Source organism: Bos indicus, chromosome 17, assembly GCF_029378745.1.
Source record: "Bos indicus isolate NIAB-ARS_2022 breed Sahiwal x Tharparkar chromosome 17, NIAB-ARS_B.indTharparkar_mat_pri_1.0, whole genome shotgun sequence".
NCBI classification, from domain to species: Eukaryota; Metazoa; Chordata; class Mammalia; order Artiodactyla; family Bovidae; genus Bos; species Bos indicus.
This window is the reverse complement of record NC_091776.1, coordinates 61347505-61364258: the sequence shown is the minus strand read 5'-3', so window position 1 is coordinate 61364258 and position 16754 is coordinate 61347505. Positions and strand designations below refer to the sequence as shown.

Here is a 16754-nt window from a genome sequence, read left to right as displayed (position 1 = left end):
TCTGCAGTGCAGGAGAAGAGGGTTGCATCCCTGGATCAGGAGGATCCCCTGGAGAAGGGAATGACAACCCACTCCAGTGTTCTTGCCTGGAGAATCCCAGGGACTGGGGAGCCTGGTGGGCTGCCGTCTATGGGGTCACACAGAGTCGGACACGACTGAAGTGACTTAGCAGCTTAGCAGCAGCAACAAAAGGAAAGGAGGCTGGGAAACTGGGGAGGAGGAACTAGATCCTCCAGGGCGAGCAGACCGGTCACCTGTTTTGACCTATTTGCCATATTCGTCGTCGTCGTCGTCTTTTTTGGCCCCACTGCGAGGATCTTAGTTTACCACCCAGGAATGAAACCGGTGACCCCTGCAGTGGAAGGGCAAAGTCTTAACCGCTGGACCACAGGGGAATTCCCTGCCATGTTCTTCTTTTAAAGACCAGCCTACTAGATGGAAACGCTGAACCCAATTAGCAGATCTCACAAACAGGCATTTCAAGCAGGGCAGCCAGAGTGTGTGTGTGTGTGCAAGGCAGAGCGTTCACGAAGTGAAAGTGTCAGTTGCTCAGTTGTGTCCGACTCTGCGATCCCATGGACTCTAGCCCAGTAGGGTCCTCTGTCCATGGGAGTCTCCAGGCAAGAATACTGGAGTGGGTTGCCATTGCCTTCTCCAGGGAATCTTACCAACCTGGTACCTTCTCAGATACTTATCACCATTGATTACCAGAATAATTTTGACGCCGACTCGACCACCCCTCCCTTGGGAAGAAAACCCCCTAGTTTCACCGTATAAAAGTTCCTCTCCGGCCTCCTATGGTTTATATGCACGAGGTTTCATCTCAGCTTCTGTTTTAGCAGCGAAAGCAGAACCGACCTGCAGGTGACTGAGAACAGGAAGGAGAGTGGGGAAGACCCTCGGGACCGCGCAGGGCGCCTGTGCCTTTAAGGGAAGGGGCGAGCCCTTGGGGGCGTTTCCTCTGGGCGGGGTTGTATGAGGGGCGTGGCCGGCGCGGGGAGAGCCGGGGCCGAGCCTGGGGCAACCCCGGGGACCAGACCCGGATGCGGCTGGCGGAGGGGAGAGAGAGTCCTAGGAGTCTGGGGCAGAAGGTCGGGCGGCGCGGGCTGGCGGGCGGAGGCTGGAAAGGCCGCGAAGCCCGGCGGGGTCGAGGTGCGGAGTTTGCGGGTCCGAGGCCCGGCCGGAGGTAAGAGGAGCCTCCCCGCCCGCCTGGGCGCGGCGGGAGGATCACGCATCCGGAGTTCATCTGCTCAGCATCCGCCAGGATTGGGAAACGGAGCACTTGGACGTTCCCGGGGTCTCGCACCTAGAAAGTGCAGCCGCAGAAGTGATCGTTACCCCAATTTCCTGCCTCTGCTCCTCCTTATCAGGTCTGCAGATCTTCCGAGCATCTGAAAGTCTAGCCTCGGAGAAGCGCACAGCCGCGCTCAATAAATGCTCCCTTGTGAGCGAGCACGCGAAATCGGCTGCCAATAGAGTGGAGACTCGTGTTGATCCTTAAGTTGGGAACACCTGAGGGCGTGAGCCCTTGTTAAATGAACCCTTATCGTTTGCTCTGACGCGCCCGCGTTTGTCTTCATTTTACGGATGAAGACTCAGAGGCTCAGAGACGTGGAGTGACCGCCCTAAGGCCGCATAGCGCCCCAGTGGCTAAGCCTGTATTGCAGACCTGGAGTGTCGGCTCCAAGTCAGTGCCAAGTGCGGTTACAGAGAACTGCGGAAGGGAAGAGCCTGTCAACAGGTGAGGAAAGAGTGATGAGACAGGCCCTTCTGCTCCCTTTTCCTTCCCACAGGCACCCCCTCCCCCGCCAGAACTTTGAGCAAAGATTTACAAAAAAAAAAAAAAGAAACGTTGTTTTCTGGGCTTTGTTTTTCTTGAAGGCAAAACAGTCTCATTAGCAACACGTGGAAGAACCAAAAGAAGAAAACTAGTGTGCCAGGGACTTTCTTTTTTTCTTTTTCCCCTTTCCAGTTTAATTTCTTTGGAAGAAAAATTAAGCTGGTTTTTCCCTAGTGTTGAGGGAAAAGACAGATGCTAAAGTCCAGCCAAGCTCTGCTGCTAACAGGCTGTGTGACTTTGAGCAATTCATTTTCCCCTTGGTAACCTTGATTTCCCCATCAGAGGCAGTTATTGCCCTGGGTTTCCATGGAAACACTACTGGGGGCTCAGGAGGAAGGGCTATGTACTCTGCCTGCTAGATGAGTCAGGCCCATCCAGAATGTGGCTTCTGCACACATTCCCTCCCCCCGCCCCGCTCCTGGCCTTTGGAGGGGGATGGGAGAGGCAGTCTTCAGGCCCCTCCTGTGGGGTCCTATGGTCTGGTCTTCCGTGACACTGTCCCTTTCTCACTCCTACCCAGCAGGCCTCTGGAGGTGCCAGCTGTTTGGAACTGAAACACTTACGGAAGGGGAAGCATCGGGTGAGGGCCGGGCCCCTTGGGGGCTGATGGCCGGAGGACTGCTGAATGTATCCTGGGTCCTGAGTTTGCTCTGTGTGCTGCAAATGGTGGAGACAGTGTCCGGGGCCAGGGCCCCATCTGCAGGGGCCCACATTAGCTCCCAGTTTCCAGCCGCAGGTGTGAGCCAGACCAGCGTGGTAGACGTGAGTATCCACGCAGGGAACTGGTATCAGGTGGGGATGTATTCAGATGATTTGGTATTTACTGAACACCTACTGTGTACCAGGCACTGAGGTGAACCCTGGAATATGCCAAGGAACGTATACTATAGACAAAAATCCCTGCCCTGATGGAGTGAATAATCTCCTAGGAGGATGGCTAAGTAAACATGTAGATTTCAGGCAGTTGCTCTGCAGATGAAGAGGATGAAGTGGTATTGTGGAGGCTGTGTAGAGGCTGTGAGGTACAGGGAGTATTTACAGCTGTTTCAGATTGGGTGATCACACATGGCTTCTGGGAGGAAGTGACTTTAAGCCAAGCCCTGAGTGGAGAAAGGAAACCACTTGTAACAGACACCAGAAGGAAGAACATTCCATGTGGAAAAAAAAAAGCATATGCAAAGGCCCTTAGGCAGGAACAAGCTTAGTGGATTTCTAGAACTGTGAGGAGGCCAGAATGGCTGGAACAGGGTGAGTCAGTGGGGAGAATGTTAAGAATGGAATGGAGATGTAGTGGTGGTCAGATTACGAAAGGCCTTAGGAGCTGAAGCTAGGAGGTGGGATTTGTTTTATGACAGTGGGGGGCCCATGGAAGGTTTTCAGCAGGGAATTCTCATAAATCTGATTTATTTCTTCAAAGAATGTCTCTGGCTTCTCTGGAGAACATGGACTGAGAGGATTTAGGGTAGCAGCAGGGAGACCAGTGGGAAAGCTCTGGCAGCTTCCCAGGTGATGGTTGTGCAGAGAGGAAAGAAGTGGCGGGATTTGGAGTAAATGTCGGAAGCGCAACAAGCATACTGATGGTTTGGATGGAGGGCAAAGTGGTGGAAGAAGGGAGTCACAGATGGCTCCAGATTGCTGGCCTTGGTGTCTTGGCGGGTGGGGGATGGTAGTGCCTTTGACTTGGATGCGCCAAAGGAGAAACGGTGATGAGAGCAAGGTGGCTTCCTCCTGAGGCAGGGAGGGATGCAGACGGTGGAGACAGGCTGCAGGGAACTCGCATCATTCTGTTCTAATGTCTGTAAGGGGAGGGGAGGTCACAGTGGATCCAGAGTGAAAATCTGAAGGCAGGGGGCTGGGTTCTCGCTTCGTATTTTCTTCGGTGGGAGGACAGAGTAACAAACTCCTCCCCACCTGAATGAACAGCTGAGAGGGTGTTTAGCGCCCACACCGACTTTATGGGGCCACAGAGTACCTTCGTGCCCTTTGTTTGAACCAGGCAAACAGGTAATTATGCCCAGTTTACAGATGGGAAAGTGATTTGCGGTTACTCTAGGTTATAAAATTGACTGCTGCCTCTTGGAGGCAGGAAAACAGGGGTTATCTGTGGCTTGGGTCAGATAATCTCTCTTGAGTTATTGAGCTCTTCAGCCAGCCAGCGCTGTGCAGAACTCACCAAATCCTGGCCTAAACCCCCCAAGATGAGTCTGATGATTTCTGTGCTGCCCATGAGGATGCTGAGGTTCAGGGAGGGGAAGTTGGCCGTGAGGGCATGAACTCATTGCTGCCTCCTGCTGAATCCAGATCCTCCCTCTCTGGCTTACCGTCTCCCAGGACTACACAGGTGGCTGCCCTTTTGAAAGTCCTGCCAGCCTCTGGCCCGGGAGCCTGCAGGCTGGGAAAGGCCACCCACTCCTCACCTAGGTCCTTTTATGTACTCACTCATTCAACAAATACTTCTTGAGCACCTATTATGTGCCAGGAACTGTGCTACACGTGAGGAGTAAACCACTCAGTTCCTGCCCTCATGGAGCTTGTGTTTCTAGTTGGGGACGCACATGAGAAACAGGCTCACAGTTCAGGTAAATGCACAGGATTTCACTGAGCGATGAGGATCACAAAACAGGGTAGGGATGTGATGGAGTGAGATGGAGAGAGGTGACCACTTTGCCTTGGGCTGTTAGGGCAGGCCTCTCTGTGGACAGAGGCCTGAAGCTTTGCAAAGATATAGCAGAACAGCACGTGCAAAGCCCCCGAGGCAGGAGCAGAAGGCCATGTCATGTCACAAACTTTGGGAGGCTGGAGTGGCTAGAACAGTGAGCTAGTGGGTGAAGGATGAGGGAGGAGACAGGAGAGGGAAGCCAGATTGCCTGGGGCTTTGTGGACCACTGCAGAAGGAAATGGCAACCCACTCCAATATTCTTGCCTGGAAAATCCCCTGGACAGAGGAGCCTGGTAGGCTACAGTCCACGGGGTCACAAAGAGTTGGACACGACTGAGTGACTTCACTTTCACTTTGTGGACCACTGTACAAGGTGGGTCCGTTCCCAGGCATACGATGGGAGCCATGCTAGCATTTAGAACACAGGAGGGACATGATCTGGGGTTTTTGTTGTTGTCGCTGGACTGCCAGGGAAGTCCCCAGGAGGGACATGATCTGATTCCAGTTTTTACAAGGATCCCACTGGCTGCAGTGGGAGAATCAACTGGAATGGGTGGAGGCAGGGAGCAGGCTGGCAAAGCCACTGGGGGAGATGGTGGTAGTAGCTTTGGGAAGGGGTCCAAATTAAGATTTTTTGGTGGGCGGGGGGTGGAATAGTACTGGGCCAGCCAGTGCCCAGTGCCCTCATCCTTCCAAGTGTGACCTCAGAGGGCCAGGGACTTGTTTGGCATCAGACTACCAGGGCCCAGTAATTCCAGGACACTCCTTTTGGGAAGAAGGAAATCTGAAAAAAAACATCTCCACAGATCTGACAGAGAGACTGGACATTTAGAGCTGACCCTCGCAGTCCCGAGGGGAACAAGCTAACAGGTACAAAGAGCTCTTTATCTCTACTCTCAATTTTCACCTCTGGCAAAAATAGTAATCAGCGCTTGTTGTACTGAACACTGAGTGTGAACCAGGCAATGTTCAAAGCACATGAGTGAGCTCGTTTAGCCCTTCATTTCAGGAGCTGGCAAAGTTCAACCTGCAGGTCAAATCAGGTCCACTGCTGGGTTTTGTACAGTCCAGGAGCTGGGGATGTTTTTTACTTATTTTAATGAAATAATTAATTTTTGGCTGAGCTGGGTCTTCGTTGCCGTACACAGGCTTTCTCTCATTATGCTGAGGGGGGCTGCTCTCTACTTCTGGTGCGCGGGCTTCTCACTGCGGTGGCTGCTCTTCTCGCAGAGCACAGATCTAGAGCTCGCGAGCTCAGGAGTGTAGCTCACGGGCTTAGTTGCTCATGGGGAATCATCCCAGACCAGGGATTGAAGCCATGTCCCCTGTGTTAGCAGGCAGGTTCTTAACCACTGGGCCATCAGAGAAGTTCTTGAGAATTGTTTTTATATTTTCAAATGATCGAAAAAAATTTTTGAAAGAACAGTATTTCGGGATGCATGAAAACTCAATTCACACCTCAGTGTCTGTTAAGTACACCTTTACTGGAATGCAGTCATACCTGTTTGTTATTACGGCTGATGCTTTCACATGATCAACCAGAGTTGAATGGCTTCAGTAGAGAACACTTGGCCCACAGAGGGGAAACATTTAGCCCTTTACAGTTTGCTGACCCCTGCCTCGTTTTATAAAGGCGGGAACCGAGGCACAGAGAAGTTGAGTTGCCCAAAGTCGCACAGCTCTGAGTGGGGAAGCAGGATTTGAAGCCAGGCTGCATGGCTCCAGAGCCTTGTCCTCAGAAGCAGGGTTCCACCTGGCCTGCTGAGCGGTTTCACAAGGCCAAGGGGCCTCTGGAAAATGGCAGTGTTTTCTGCTCCTGGGTTGGGGTCCTGGTGGGAGACCTGTGATTTTCCACTCCTCAGAGGACTTGCCCTGTTGGGGTCCAGCTGTGGGGTTGGGAGAATAGAAGGGCGTGTACTGACAGGAGCTGGGAGAGGGGAGTTTAGATGTCATCACCCCAGCTCACACCTTCCGCTCCTCTCGTGGGAGCTGGTCAGTGAGGTTAAGACCGTGAGATGTCTTTGAGAGTATTTTAATGTCTGCAGGTAACTGACTCTAGATGAGTGTTTTCATTTCCACTTGCTGCTGTAACAAATTAGTGTAACTTAGTGGCTTAAAATGAGCACACATTTGTTATCTGGGGGGTTAGAAGCCCAAAATGGGTTTCACTGGCTTAAAATCAAGGTGTCAGTACCATGTTCCTTCCAGAGGTTCTGGGGAAGCTCCATTCCCTTGCCTTTTCCAGCTTCTAGAATCTTCCTGCATTACTTCCTTGGCTTTTGGCCTCTTCCTCCATCTTCAAAGTCACCAGCCTAGCATCTTTCTCTTTCTCCACCCCCACTTCCTCCCTCTCCCTCCCCCCACTTCCCCCCTCCACCCCTCTCCCCCTCACACTCACTGTCTCTCTCACTGTCTGGACCTCTGCTTCCTTCGCATCTCTGTCACTCTGACCCTCCCACCTCCCTCTTATAAAAATCCTGTGATGACATCTAAAGCCCTCCAGATAATTCTGGACAATCCCCCCATCCCAAGAGCCTCAATTTAATCACCTCTGCAAAGCCCCTTTTGCCACGTAAGGTCACACTTCACAGGCTCTAGGGATTAGGACTGGACATCTTTGGGGATCATTCCTCAGCCAGGGAGGATGAACCAGAAGCTTGTGACTCCACGCTGTCCTCTCCCAGCCCCTCATCCCTCCCCCTGTGAGCAACGAAGCACACAGCACATTCCTGTCCTGCTCATGCACAAGGATGTGCCTTTGGCTGCAGGTAACAACATTTAGAGAGAGCATTCAGGTAATGAAAACCCGAGCCTTTCTTGATGGGCCCCGACCAAAAAATGGAAACAATCAGAATTGTCCCTTTGATACTGGAGTTGTGGACTTGTTTGGCTTCTTAATGGAGGCAGCGTGGACTTTGATAGTCTACAGTCTGCGTGCGCACTTGCGTGCTCAGTCGCTCAGTTGTGTCCGACTCTTTGTGACGCCCTGGACTGTAGCCCACCAGGCTTCTTCGTCCATGGGATTCTCCAGGCAAGAATACTGGAGTGGGTTGCCATTTCCTCCTCCAGGGGATCTTCCTGACCCAGGTCTCCTGCATTTCCTGCATTGGCAGGTGGATTCTTTACCACTGAGTCACCTGGGAAGCCCCCGTCTACAGTTTGATAGTTATAAAGGGTGTGTGCAGAAGCACTTAACAAAACATGTGGCACCAAGATCTGATGGCCAGGCTGGGTTTGATGAAGACTGCCCTGTAGGTGAGGAAGGCAAGGTCCAGACACCTTAAAGGGGCCGTTTCCCTGGTGCTCAGATGGTAAAGGATCTGCCTGCAAAGTGGGAGACTGGGGTTTGATCCCTGGCTTGGGAAGATCCCCTGGAGAAGGGGATGATCTCCAGCATTCTTGCCTGGAGAATCCCCATGGACAGAGGAGCCTGGCCGGCTATAGTCCATGGGTCGCAAAGAGTCAGACACGACTGAGCGACTAAGCACAGCACAGCAAGGGTCACCCAGTGAGCTGGCAGCACAACGGGCGCAGACTCAAGGCTGCCTTTCCTCTCAGCTACCCTGTGTTCCACACCAGTCTTACTGGGATAGGATTGAAAACTGACAGCCCGTGGGCTAGTCTAGCTGCCGTGGTTTTGGTTTTGGCTTTGTTTTTTGGTAGTGTGGGGTTGTTGTTGTTGTTCAGTCACTAAGTCGTGTCCGACTCCGTGATCCCATGACTGCAGCGCGCCAGGCTTCCCTGCCCTGCACCGTCTCCTGCAGTTTGCTCAAACTCATGTCCATTGAGTCGGTGATGCCATCCAACCATCTCATCCTCTGTCGCCCCCTTCTGCTTTGGCCTTCAGTATTTCCCAGCATCAGAGTCTTTTTCCAGTGAACCGGCTCTTCGCCTCAGGTGGCCAAAGTATTGAAGCTTCAGCATCACACCTTGCAGTGAATATTGAGGGTTGATTTCTTTTCGGATTGACTGGTTTGATCTCCTTGCAGTCTTTCATTTTATAACTTGGATGCCTTCCAGCAGGGCACGCCCCCTCCATCTCATCACCACCGTTGCCGGCAGCCCTGGTGGTTTTAGACATTTAGACAGGGCATTCATTGCATTTGCAACCCTCTCCTGTCCATCCTGACCCTTAAAACTTACCCACAGAGGGGAAAATATTTGACCTTCTCTGGATTCCCTGGGGATCCTTACTGACTCAGGGAAGAGGATGAGAGGGGAAGGAGACGGACTGAGAATTCACCACCCCAGACTCAGAGCAGCGCCACATTAGCTCTGCGCCCCTTGGGGAGAGCTGAGTTCAGCTCCTGATGAGTTTCAAGGGAGGGGATGGCCAGCTCAGGGCGCGGGGGCAGGCAGGAATGTGATTCTGGAGGCCAGATTTGGGGGGACCTGCCTTGCTGACTCACTCTGCTGTCAGGAAGATGGAGAGGAGCTGGGCTGGGAGAGTCTCCTGCTTTCTCCCTGGCTGACTCAGCACTGGAAGGAGCCTGGGGCAGGAGGTGGGGAAGGGGCTCTGCCCCTGGTGGGCTGTTTCCTCCGGAGCTTCAGCTAGTAACTTTCAGGCAGAGCTGAGTTTGAAACCAGCTAGCAATGACAGGCCGTGTGCCCTGAGGTGAGTCCCTTTGCCTCTCTGTACCTCAGTTTTCTCATCTGTGAAGTGGAAACAATTGTACCAACCTCCTGGGTCTGTTTTGAAGACTAGGCGAGTTGGGATCCAGCACAGTGTGTGGCAATGGCACCCCATTCCAGTACTCTTGCCTGGAAAATCCCACGGACAGAGGAACCTGCTAGGCTAGAGTCCATGGGGTCGCAAAGAGTCAGACACGACTGAGCGACTTCACTTTCACAGTGTGTGGCAAAAAATTATGAGTCCCGGCTGTGTGCGACACTTTGATGGGGGAGGCGGACGTTAAGTCAGTCTGTGATCCTACAAATAGCAAGAGAAGTGCTTTGAAAAGGAAGACCAGGGGTGAAGAGAGTTTATAACTGGAGGATCTGCCCTGTTCTGGGTAGGGTAGTCAAGGAAGACTTCCTGGAAGAAGCATCTGAGGATTGGAGGATGAATGAGTGGTGTTTTTTTGAGGAAGGTGCCCCAGGCAGAAGGAACAGTGCATGAAATAGGCATGGCGGGCTCAGTGCGGCGTCTAGAGAGAGCCAGTAAGCAGGGGATAGAGGTTACCAGAAATTGCACCTCCAGCATTGCATTGCTAGAAGTTCAGAGAGGGCTTGTGGAGGGGTTAGAACTGTTACGTGAACAGTTCAGTGGCATTCAAGACGTTCTCATTGTGCAACCATCACCACCATCCACCTCCAGGACTTTCTCATCTTGCAAAACTGAAACTGTTCTCACTAAATAACTCTCCACTTCCCTTCCCCCAGCTGGCAGTCACCATTCAGCTTTCTGTTTCTGTAAGTCTGACTGCCCCTAAGTACCTTGTATAAATAATGATGGAGAAGGGAATGGCTACCCACTCCAGTATTTTTGCCTTGAGAATCCCGTGGACAGAGGAGCCTGGTGGACTACAGTCCATGAGTCACAGAGAGTCAGACAAAACTGAGCATTAAACACTATCCTATTTCACTTCGCATGATGTCTTCAGGGTTCGTCCATGTAGTAGCTTGTGTCATAATTTTCTTCCCCCTTTTAAGGCTGAATGGCATTCCATCATATGGATAGGCCACGTTTTGCTCAGCCTATTCCTCCACTGATGGACACTTAGGTTGTTTCTAAACCTTTCGGCTGTTGTGAATCAGGCTACTATGAATATGGGTGTGCAAATGTCTCTTTGAGACCTGACTTTCAATTCTTATTCATGTATACCCAGAAGTAGATTTGCTGGATTGTATGGTAATTCTATTTTTTTTTCCAGTTTTTGTTAAGATACAATTGACCTACAGTACCATGTAAGTTTAAGATGTACAGCATAATGCTTTGACTTACTTATATTATGAAATGATGACGACAATAAGTTTAGAGAACATCCATCATCATCTACAGATACAAAAGTTTTTTCCTTGTGATGAGAACTCTTGGGATCTACTGCCTTAACATCTTTAATATATACCATCCAGCAGTGTTAACTATAGTCATCACTTTGTACATTACATACCTAGAACTGGTTATTGTATTTTTAATTTGGGGAGGGGGGACCTGCCATGCTCTTTTTCACAACATCTGTACCATTTTTACATCCCCAAGAGGAGTTGCACAGGTGTTCCATTTCTCCCCAGCCTCTCTAACACTTGTCAGCATGAATCTTTCTAATGAATATTCAGGGTTGATTTCCTTTAGAATTGACTGGCTTGATCTCTTTGCCGTCCAAGGGACTCTCAAGTCTTCTCCACCACCACAATTCAAAAGCATCAATTCTTCGGCGCTCAGCCTTCTTTATGGTCCAACTCTCATATCCGTATGTGACTACTGGAAAAACCATAACTTCGACTACACAGACCTGACCCGGGAATTGAACCTGCGTCTCTCGTGTCTCCTGCATTGTCAGGCAGGTTCTTTACCGTTAGTGCCACCTAGGAAGCCCCAGGTAGAGCTGTGGGGAGGGTATTTTAGCAGAATCCCTCAGAGGTTTAAGCTATTTCTCCCTCTGCAATAGATACTGTTAGGGCTCTGCCCATATCCTTTGGACCCTTTTTTTTCCGGCTGTGCTGTATAGTATGGGATGTTAGTTTTCCAGGCTCTCGGCAGTGAAAGCGCAGAGTCCCAACCACTGGACCATCAGGCGGTTTCTGACCCTGCTGTTTTGGTGGGCTTCTGTTGACTTCAGGTCACCAGTATCTTCTTCCAGAACCACCTGCAAGCATGGCAGGCCAGAAGCGCTGGGGACCTAGCACCTCCCTCCCTGGCTCTGCTCACCTGATGACTGATAGGAGTTGGTGTATAAATACCCTGGCTCCCTTGCCCCTGGGGCTACCAGCCCGTGGCGGGCACCGTCTCAGCCCAGCCTTCACTGGTTGCTTCTCCTGTCCCTGGCTCACTTCCCTGTCTTGGTGCTGGTGCTCTCCACACCTCCCCACTGTGCTGCTTGCTTAGAAATCCTTGTCTCTAGGGCGCTTCTGGAGGAACTCAGACTGTGAGACTGTCTGACTCAGCACTTTCACTTCTGGAAATCTCTCTGACCAAACATTCTCACATGTGCCCAGAGAGTCATGTGCAAGGAAGTTGACGGTTGGCGCTAATGGAAAGGTAGACACTCTCAACTGCTTGTCATTAGGGAAATGTTCCCTGTATTGCAAGTCATCCATGGCATGAACTCCTGAGGCTACAGTGAGCCAGAATGGGGCAGTAATGGTCAAGGACAGAAAATTTAGGAGAACCTCAAATTGCCTGGATTCCAGTGCTTTCTCTACCACTGGGTGTGAAATACTGTCTTTTAAGACTCCTTATCTGTATAATGGGCAGGATAATCTTATCTTCCTTGTAAGATCATTGTGTAGATTAACTGAGGTAACCTTTTAAGCTCAGCACTGTGCCTGGCATATAGAAATCACTCAGAATGTTTTTACTTTCTTCATTGTGTCTGTCAAGATGTTAATAAATGGCATGTCTGTGAAGTGGTAAAACTCAAGTTGCAGAAATAAGAACTTTAGGACAGACCCATTTCTATAAAACAAAACAAACTCTGTACTAAGATATATCTACAAATGTCATTAAACTGAGAAATGTCTGTAAGGGTCTGCTTCAAGCTGATCATGGCAGGAGAGAAGTGGGGTTATGGAGGGCAGGGATGAGAAAGGAGAATTTAGAACTCGTTACATATTGTTTCTTTTTCTTTTTTTGCCATGCTGCATGACTTGCTGGATCTTAGTTCCCCAGCCAGAGATTGAACCCAAGCCCTGGCAGTGAAAGCTCTGAGTCCGAACCACTAGACCACCAGGAAATTTCCTGTTTTGTTTTAAATGTGTGTATTCATGACTTGCTTCCCAGGTGGCTCAGTGGTAAAGGATCTGCCTGCCAATGCAGGAGACACGGGTTCGATCCCTGGGTTGGGAAGATCCCTTGGAGGAGGAAATGGCAACCCACTCCAGTAATCTTGCCTGGAAAATCACATGGACAGAAGAGCCTGGCGAGCTACAGTCCTTGGGGTTGCAAAGTCGGACGCAACTTAGTGACTAAACAACAAATTCATGACTGACTTGTGTTCAAGTACAGGTTTATTTTTAAAAATGAAAGCATGCAGCTGGAGCCCGGGAAGTTTAGGGACCAGGCTGAAGGAGGTTGTCTTCGCTGCTTAGGTGGGGCTGGTCCAGTGGATCACGGGGTGGTGGGTTCTGACATCTGCCCCCGCCTCCCTTTCCACAGTGTCGAGAAGTGTGTGGCCTGAACGCCTCTGACCGCTGCGCCTTCGTCCGCACCAACCCCGACTGCCGCAGTGACGGGGGCTACCTGGACTACCTCGAGGGCATCTTCTGCCACTTCCCAGCCCGCCTCCTCCCTCTGGCCATCACCCTCTACGTGAGGCCCCGCGCTGGGTGGGGGGCCGGTGAGAGGGGCCCATGGCCCCAGCAGGACTTAATGCTCTTTCCCCCTCTCTGGCCTCCCCCTCTACCCTCACCCAGGCTTTCTGGCTGCTTTATCTGTTTCTGATTCTGGGAGTCACCGCGGCGAAGTTGTGAGTTCGGCCCTGGCCTGATGTCCAGCTTGTAGACGGGAGAGGGGGTCCCGCGGTGGGGAGGTTGACTTGGGGAGGACCCACCCTGGGCTTGGCGGGGAAGGACTGGGGGCAGGAGCCACTCGCCGTGGAAATACTCACCCCTGGCCTCTCCTCTGTAGCTTCTGCCCTAACCTGTCGGCCATTTCCACCACACTCAAGCTTTCCCACAACGTGGCAGTATCCTTTTGGTCCAGTTCTGGTACCCTGGAGGGAGGGCCGGAGGGTGTGAGGGGCTGGGAGACGGGGGACGCCTCGTGGCCTGGGCAGCCTGGAGCGCCTGCACTGAGGCCCCTTGACACGTCCCCCCATGGCGTCACCTTCCTGGCGTTTGGGAACGGGGCCCCGGATATCTTCAGCGCCCTGGTGGCCTTCTCAGACCCGCGCACAGCTGGCCTGGCCTTTGGGGCCCTGTTTGGTACGAGCGAGCAGCCCCGGCTGCGGGTGAGGGGGCTGGGAGGGCAGCGGGAGGTGGGCGCGGGGCGGACCGAGCCTGGCCTCCTCTCCCGCAGGCGCGGGCGTGCTGGTCACCACCGTGGTGGCCGGTGGGATCGCCATCCTGCGTCCCTTCACGGCGGCCTCCAGGCCCTTCCTCAGAGACATCATCTTCTACATGGCGGCCGTGCTGCTGATCTTCACCGCGCTCTACTGCGGCAGGGTCACGCTGGCGTGGGCCCTGGGTGAGCCGCTGCGGGACCAGGGCGGGATCCCCCCAGGGCTGATGGCTGGGAGGCACAGGGCCAGGGAGGCGGGGGCGTTGGCGGGGGGAGTGGAGATGGGAGCGGGTGGTCTGCAGGGCACAGAGTCCCCTTTGGTTCCGAGTGATGGAAGCACTGCTTGGGACCCTGGTGGCCTGGGCATGAAAGGGAACTTGTGGTTCCGATCACCGAAGAGGGCAGGGGGAAGTCGGGGTGACGTTCTGGGTTTTCACAATTTCCAGTTTTCATGAGCGGTACAGCTGAAATGCTGACTGTGACCCACAGGGTCACTCCATCCAGATGGTTCCAATGACATGATGGAGGGGCGACTTACAGAGGATTGAGAAAAACCAGGGAGGGTGACTGTGGTGCAGAGACGCTAGGGGTCAGCAGCAGTGGGAGCTCCTGAAGTAGGCAGAGAATGGGGTGGCTGGAGCCTGCTGAGGGCTCCAGGCCCAGACCCGGGGTCACCCAGCCTGAGCGAGAGTTGCGGAAGGTCACGGGTCCTGCCAGAGACAGGGCCCCACAGCAGGAAGAGGGTGCCCCAGACCCTCCCCTGCTGCCTTCTGATTCATTCTTGGGGCTCCATGCGCAGGCCCAGGGCAGCCAGAGACTGGGGGATACAGTCCGCAGGGGCTCAGCCTCCCAGGGCACAGAGCAGCACACTAGCCCTTCGCACCTGAACTGTGTTCCGGAGGCCACTGTTAGTGCCAGGCGTTACACCCACTGTTGATGGATGGATGGGTTGGGTGGGGGGAAGGCAGGGGTGGCGTTGGTAGGGAGAAAATATGGGCCGGGGAGAGGAGGGGGTGGCGCTCCAGGAAATGGCCCTTTGCGGGCTAGGCTGGGCTAGGCTGGGCTAGCACAGCCACTGCCACCAGGTGCCAGCGACAGAACTGGGCGCCCTTGTTCTCTGGGCCCTGCGGCCAGGACACCGCTTGGTGACTGCGTGCCCTTGTCTGCAGGTTACCTGGGCTTCTATGCGTTCTACGTGGTCACCGTGGTTCTCTGCACCTGGATCTACCAAAGGCAACGGAGGAGATCCTTGGTCTGCTCCATGCCGGCCACCCCAGGTAAGGTCTGAGTGGAGGACCCCTGGGTTTGGAGCCCTCTGTGCCCAGAAACTGCTGCCTCTGCTTCCTGAGGCCTGTGCCAGTGCCCATCTCCTCTTCCTACTGTTTCTACTTGTTCTACCAAGGTCCCCCCTCCGTGCCTTCGCTTGTGCTGCTAAAGCCTCGTCATCACCTCCTTGTCCAAGTTCATTAGTTCTTCATGCTCCTGCCTGTTGCTGGGGCAGATCTTCTAAGAGCTGTCACCTCCTGCATCCCAGAATGCGCCCCCTGCCAGGTGCTTCCACATGCACAAATACACACACACACATCCAGAACTATGCAACACACACATTCACAAATGCATAAACAGTATGAACATACATAACACATACACAACACATACAAATACACATTCACAAATACATACACACATACAACCCACAGGCTTCCCAGGTGGCGCAGTGGTGAAGAATCCACCTGCCAATGCAGGAGACCCTAGAGATGTGGGTTTGATCCCTGGGTCAGGAAGATCCCCTGGAGAAGGAAATGGCTACCCACTGCAGCATTCTTGCCTGGGAAATCCCATGGACAGACGAACGAGCCTGGTGGGCTACAGTTCATGGGGTTGCAAAGAATTGGACACAAATGAGCACGTGCACACACACACACACAACCCACACACATATATAGATACATGTCTCGAGCTGAATGGGGCTTCTGCCTTAGGAAAAGGCATGGTTCCCCCATTTACCCCAGTCCCCAGTGCTCTCTGTCGTCAGCCCTGACATGTACAGATCTGATTATGTTGGGAAACCAGAATTCTTCCCTCAAGCCTCTTTCGCGTGGTCCCACGACGTGCTTGGCCCTCTTCGGCATGTGAGCCTGAGAACCTTGCCCGTGATCTGTTGCCGTTTGTGCTGGGCCTCAGCTTTCTTCTCCAAACTCATTCACACCCCAGACTCCACTCCCCAGCTGTGCAGGGCCACCCCCACCTCCCTGAACAGGTCACGCTCCCTCTGGCTATCTCCAGGCTTTGTGTGTGCTGTCCCTTTTCCATGGTGTGTCCTTCTGAAAAGACTTAAGGACTCAGCCTGGAGGGAGCTCTGCAGAGACCCCCAGGTGTCTCTTCTGGGCTTGCACAAGCTTTCAGACTCACCCCAGTACGGCCTTTATCTCTCCATTCTGTTATTAATTTGCTTATGTTTCTGTCCATTGGACTGTGAGCTTCCAGAGGGCCGGACTGTATCATCTCCTGAGGTCGTGGCACACGTGTTGGTGACTCCTCCTACAGGAAGTCTACCATGATTTTTCTCTCTTCTCTTTATCCACTGGGCCTTCAGAGTTTAGCACATAGTACCCTGTGCTCTCTTTTAAACCCATCCTAGCCCACTGGGCAGGAGAAGGCAATGGCACCCCACTCCAGTACTGTTGCCTGGAAAATCCCATGGATGGAGGAGCCTGGTGGACTGCAGTCCGTGGAGTCGCTAAGAGTTGGACACGACTGAGCGACTTCACTTTCACTTTCCACTTTCATGCATTGGAGAAGGAAATGGCAACCCACTCCAGTGTTCTTGCCTGGAGAATCCCAGGGATGGGGGAGCCTGATAGGCTGCAGTCCATGGGGTCGCAGAGAGTCAGACACGACTGAAGTGACTTGGCAGCAGCAGCAGCCCACTGGGCTGGAACAGAAGGGGAAAATGAGGCCTGGAGAGTCACACAGAGGCAGAATCAGGGCTAGCGCTCTTCACTTGAGAATAGCCATTTTCCTTTTGGGAACCCTTTCTCTTAAGGGCTCGGTCCTCTAATCCCGAGGACTCCTGAGAAAAGTTTCAGACTGGA

The 16754-nt window shown here is 52.8% G+C and overlaps 1 protein-coding gene across 6 annotated transcripts in view; it reads left to right on the top strand.

Annotated features, from left to right (window-relative positions):
- Positions 1 to 1004: 1004 nt before the first annotated feature.
- SLC8B1 (solute carrier family 8 member B1) overlaps positions 1005 to 16754 on the top strand; it is a 29945-nt gene continuing 14195 nt past the window's right edge. The window contains exons 1-9 of one of the 6 annotated variants that reach the window (XM_070769629.1): positions 1009 to 1186; positions 1371 to 1741; positions 2361 to 2602; positions 12817 to 12969; positions 13074 to 13126; positions 13288 to 13346; positions 13479 to 13583; positions 13678 to 13845; positions 14829 to 14936. In XM_070769629.1, the coding sequence (XP_070625730.1) occupies positions 2447 to 2602; positions 12817 to 12969; positions 13074 to 13126; positions 13288 to 13346; positions 13479 to 13583; positions 13678 to 13845; positions 14829 to 14936 (802 nt within the window). In that variant the 5' untranslated portion in view covers positions 1009 to 1186; positions 1371 to 1741; positions 2361 to 2446. Of the gene's footprint in view, positions 1742 to 2360; positions 2603 to 12816; positions 12970 to 13073; positions 13127 to 13287; positions 13347 to 13478; positions 13584 to 13677; positions 13846 to 14828; positions 14937 to 16754 lie in introns of all 6 variants that reach the window. The other 5 variants (XM_070769632.1, XM_070769634.1, XM_070769630.1 and 2 more) reach the window with 5 other exon arrangements.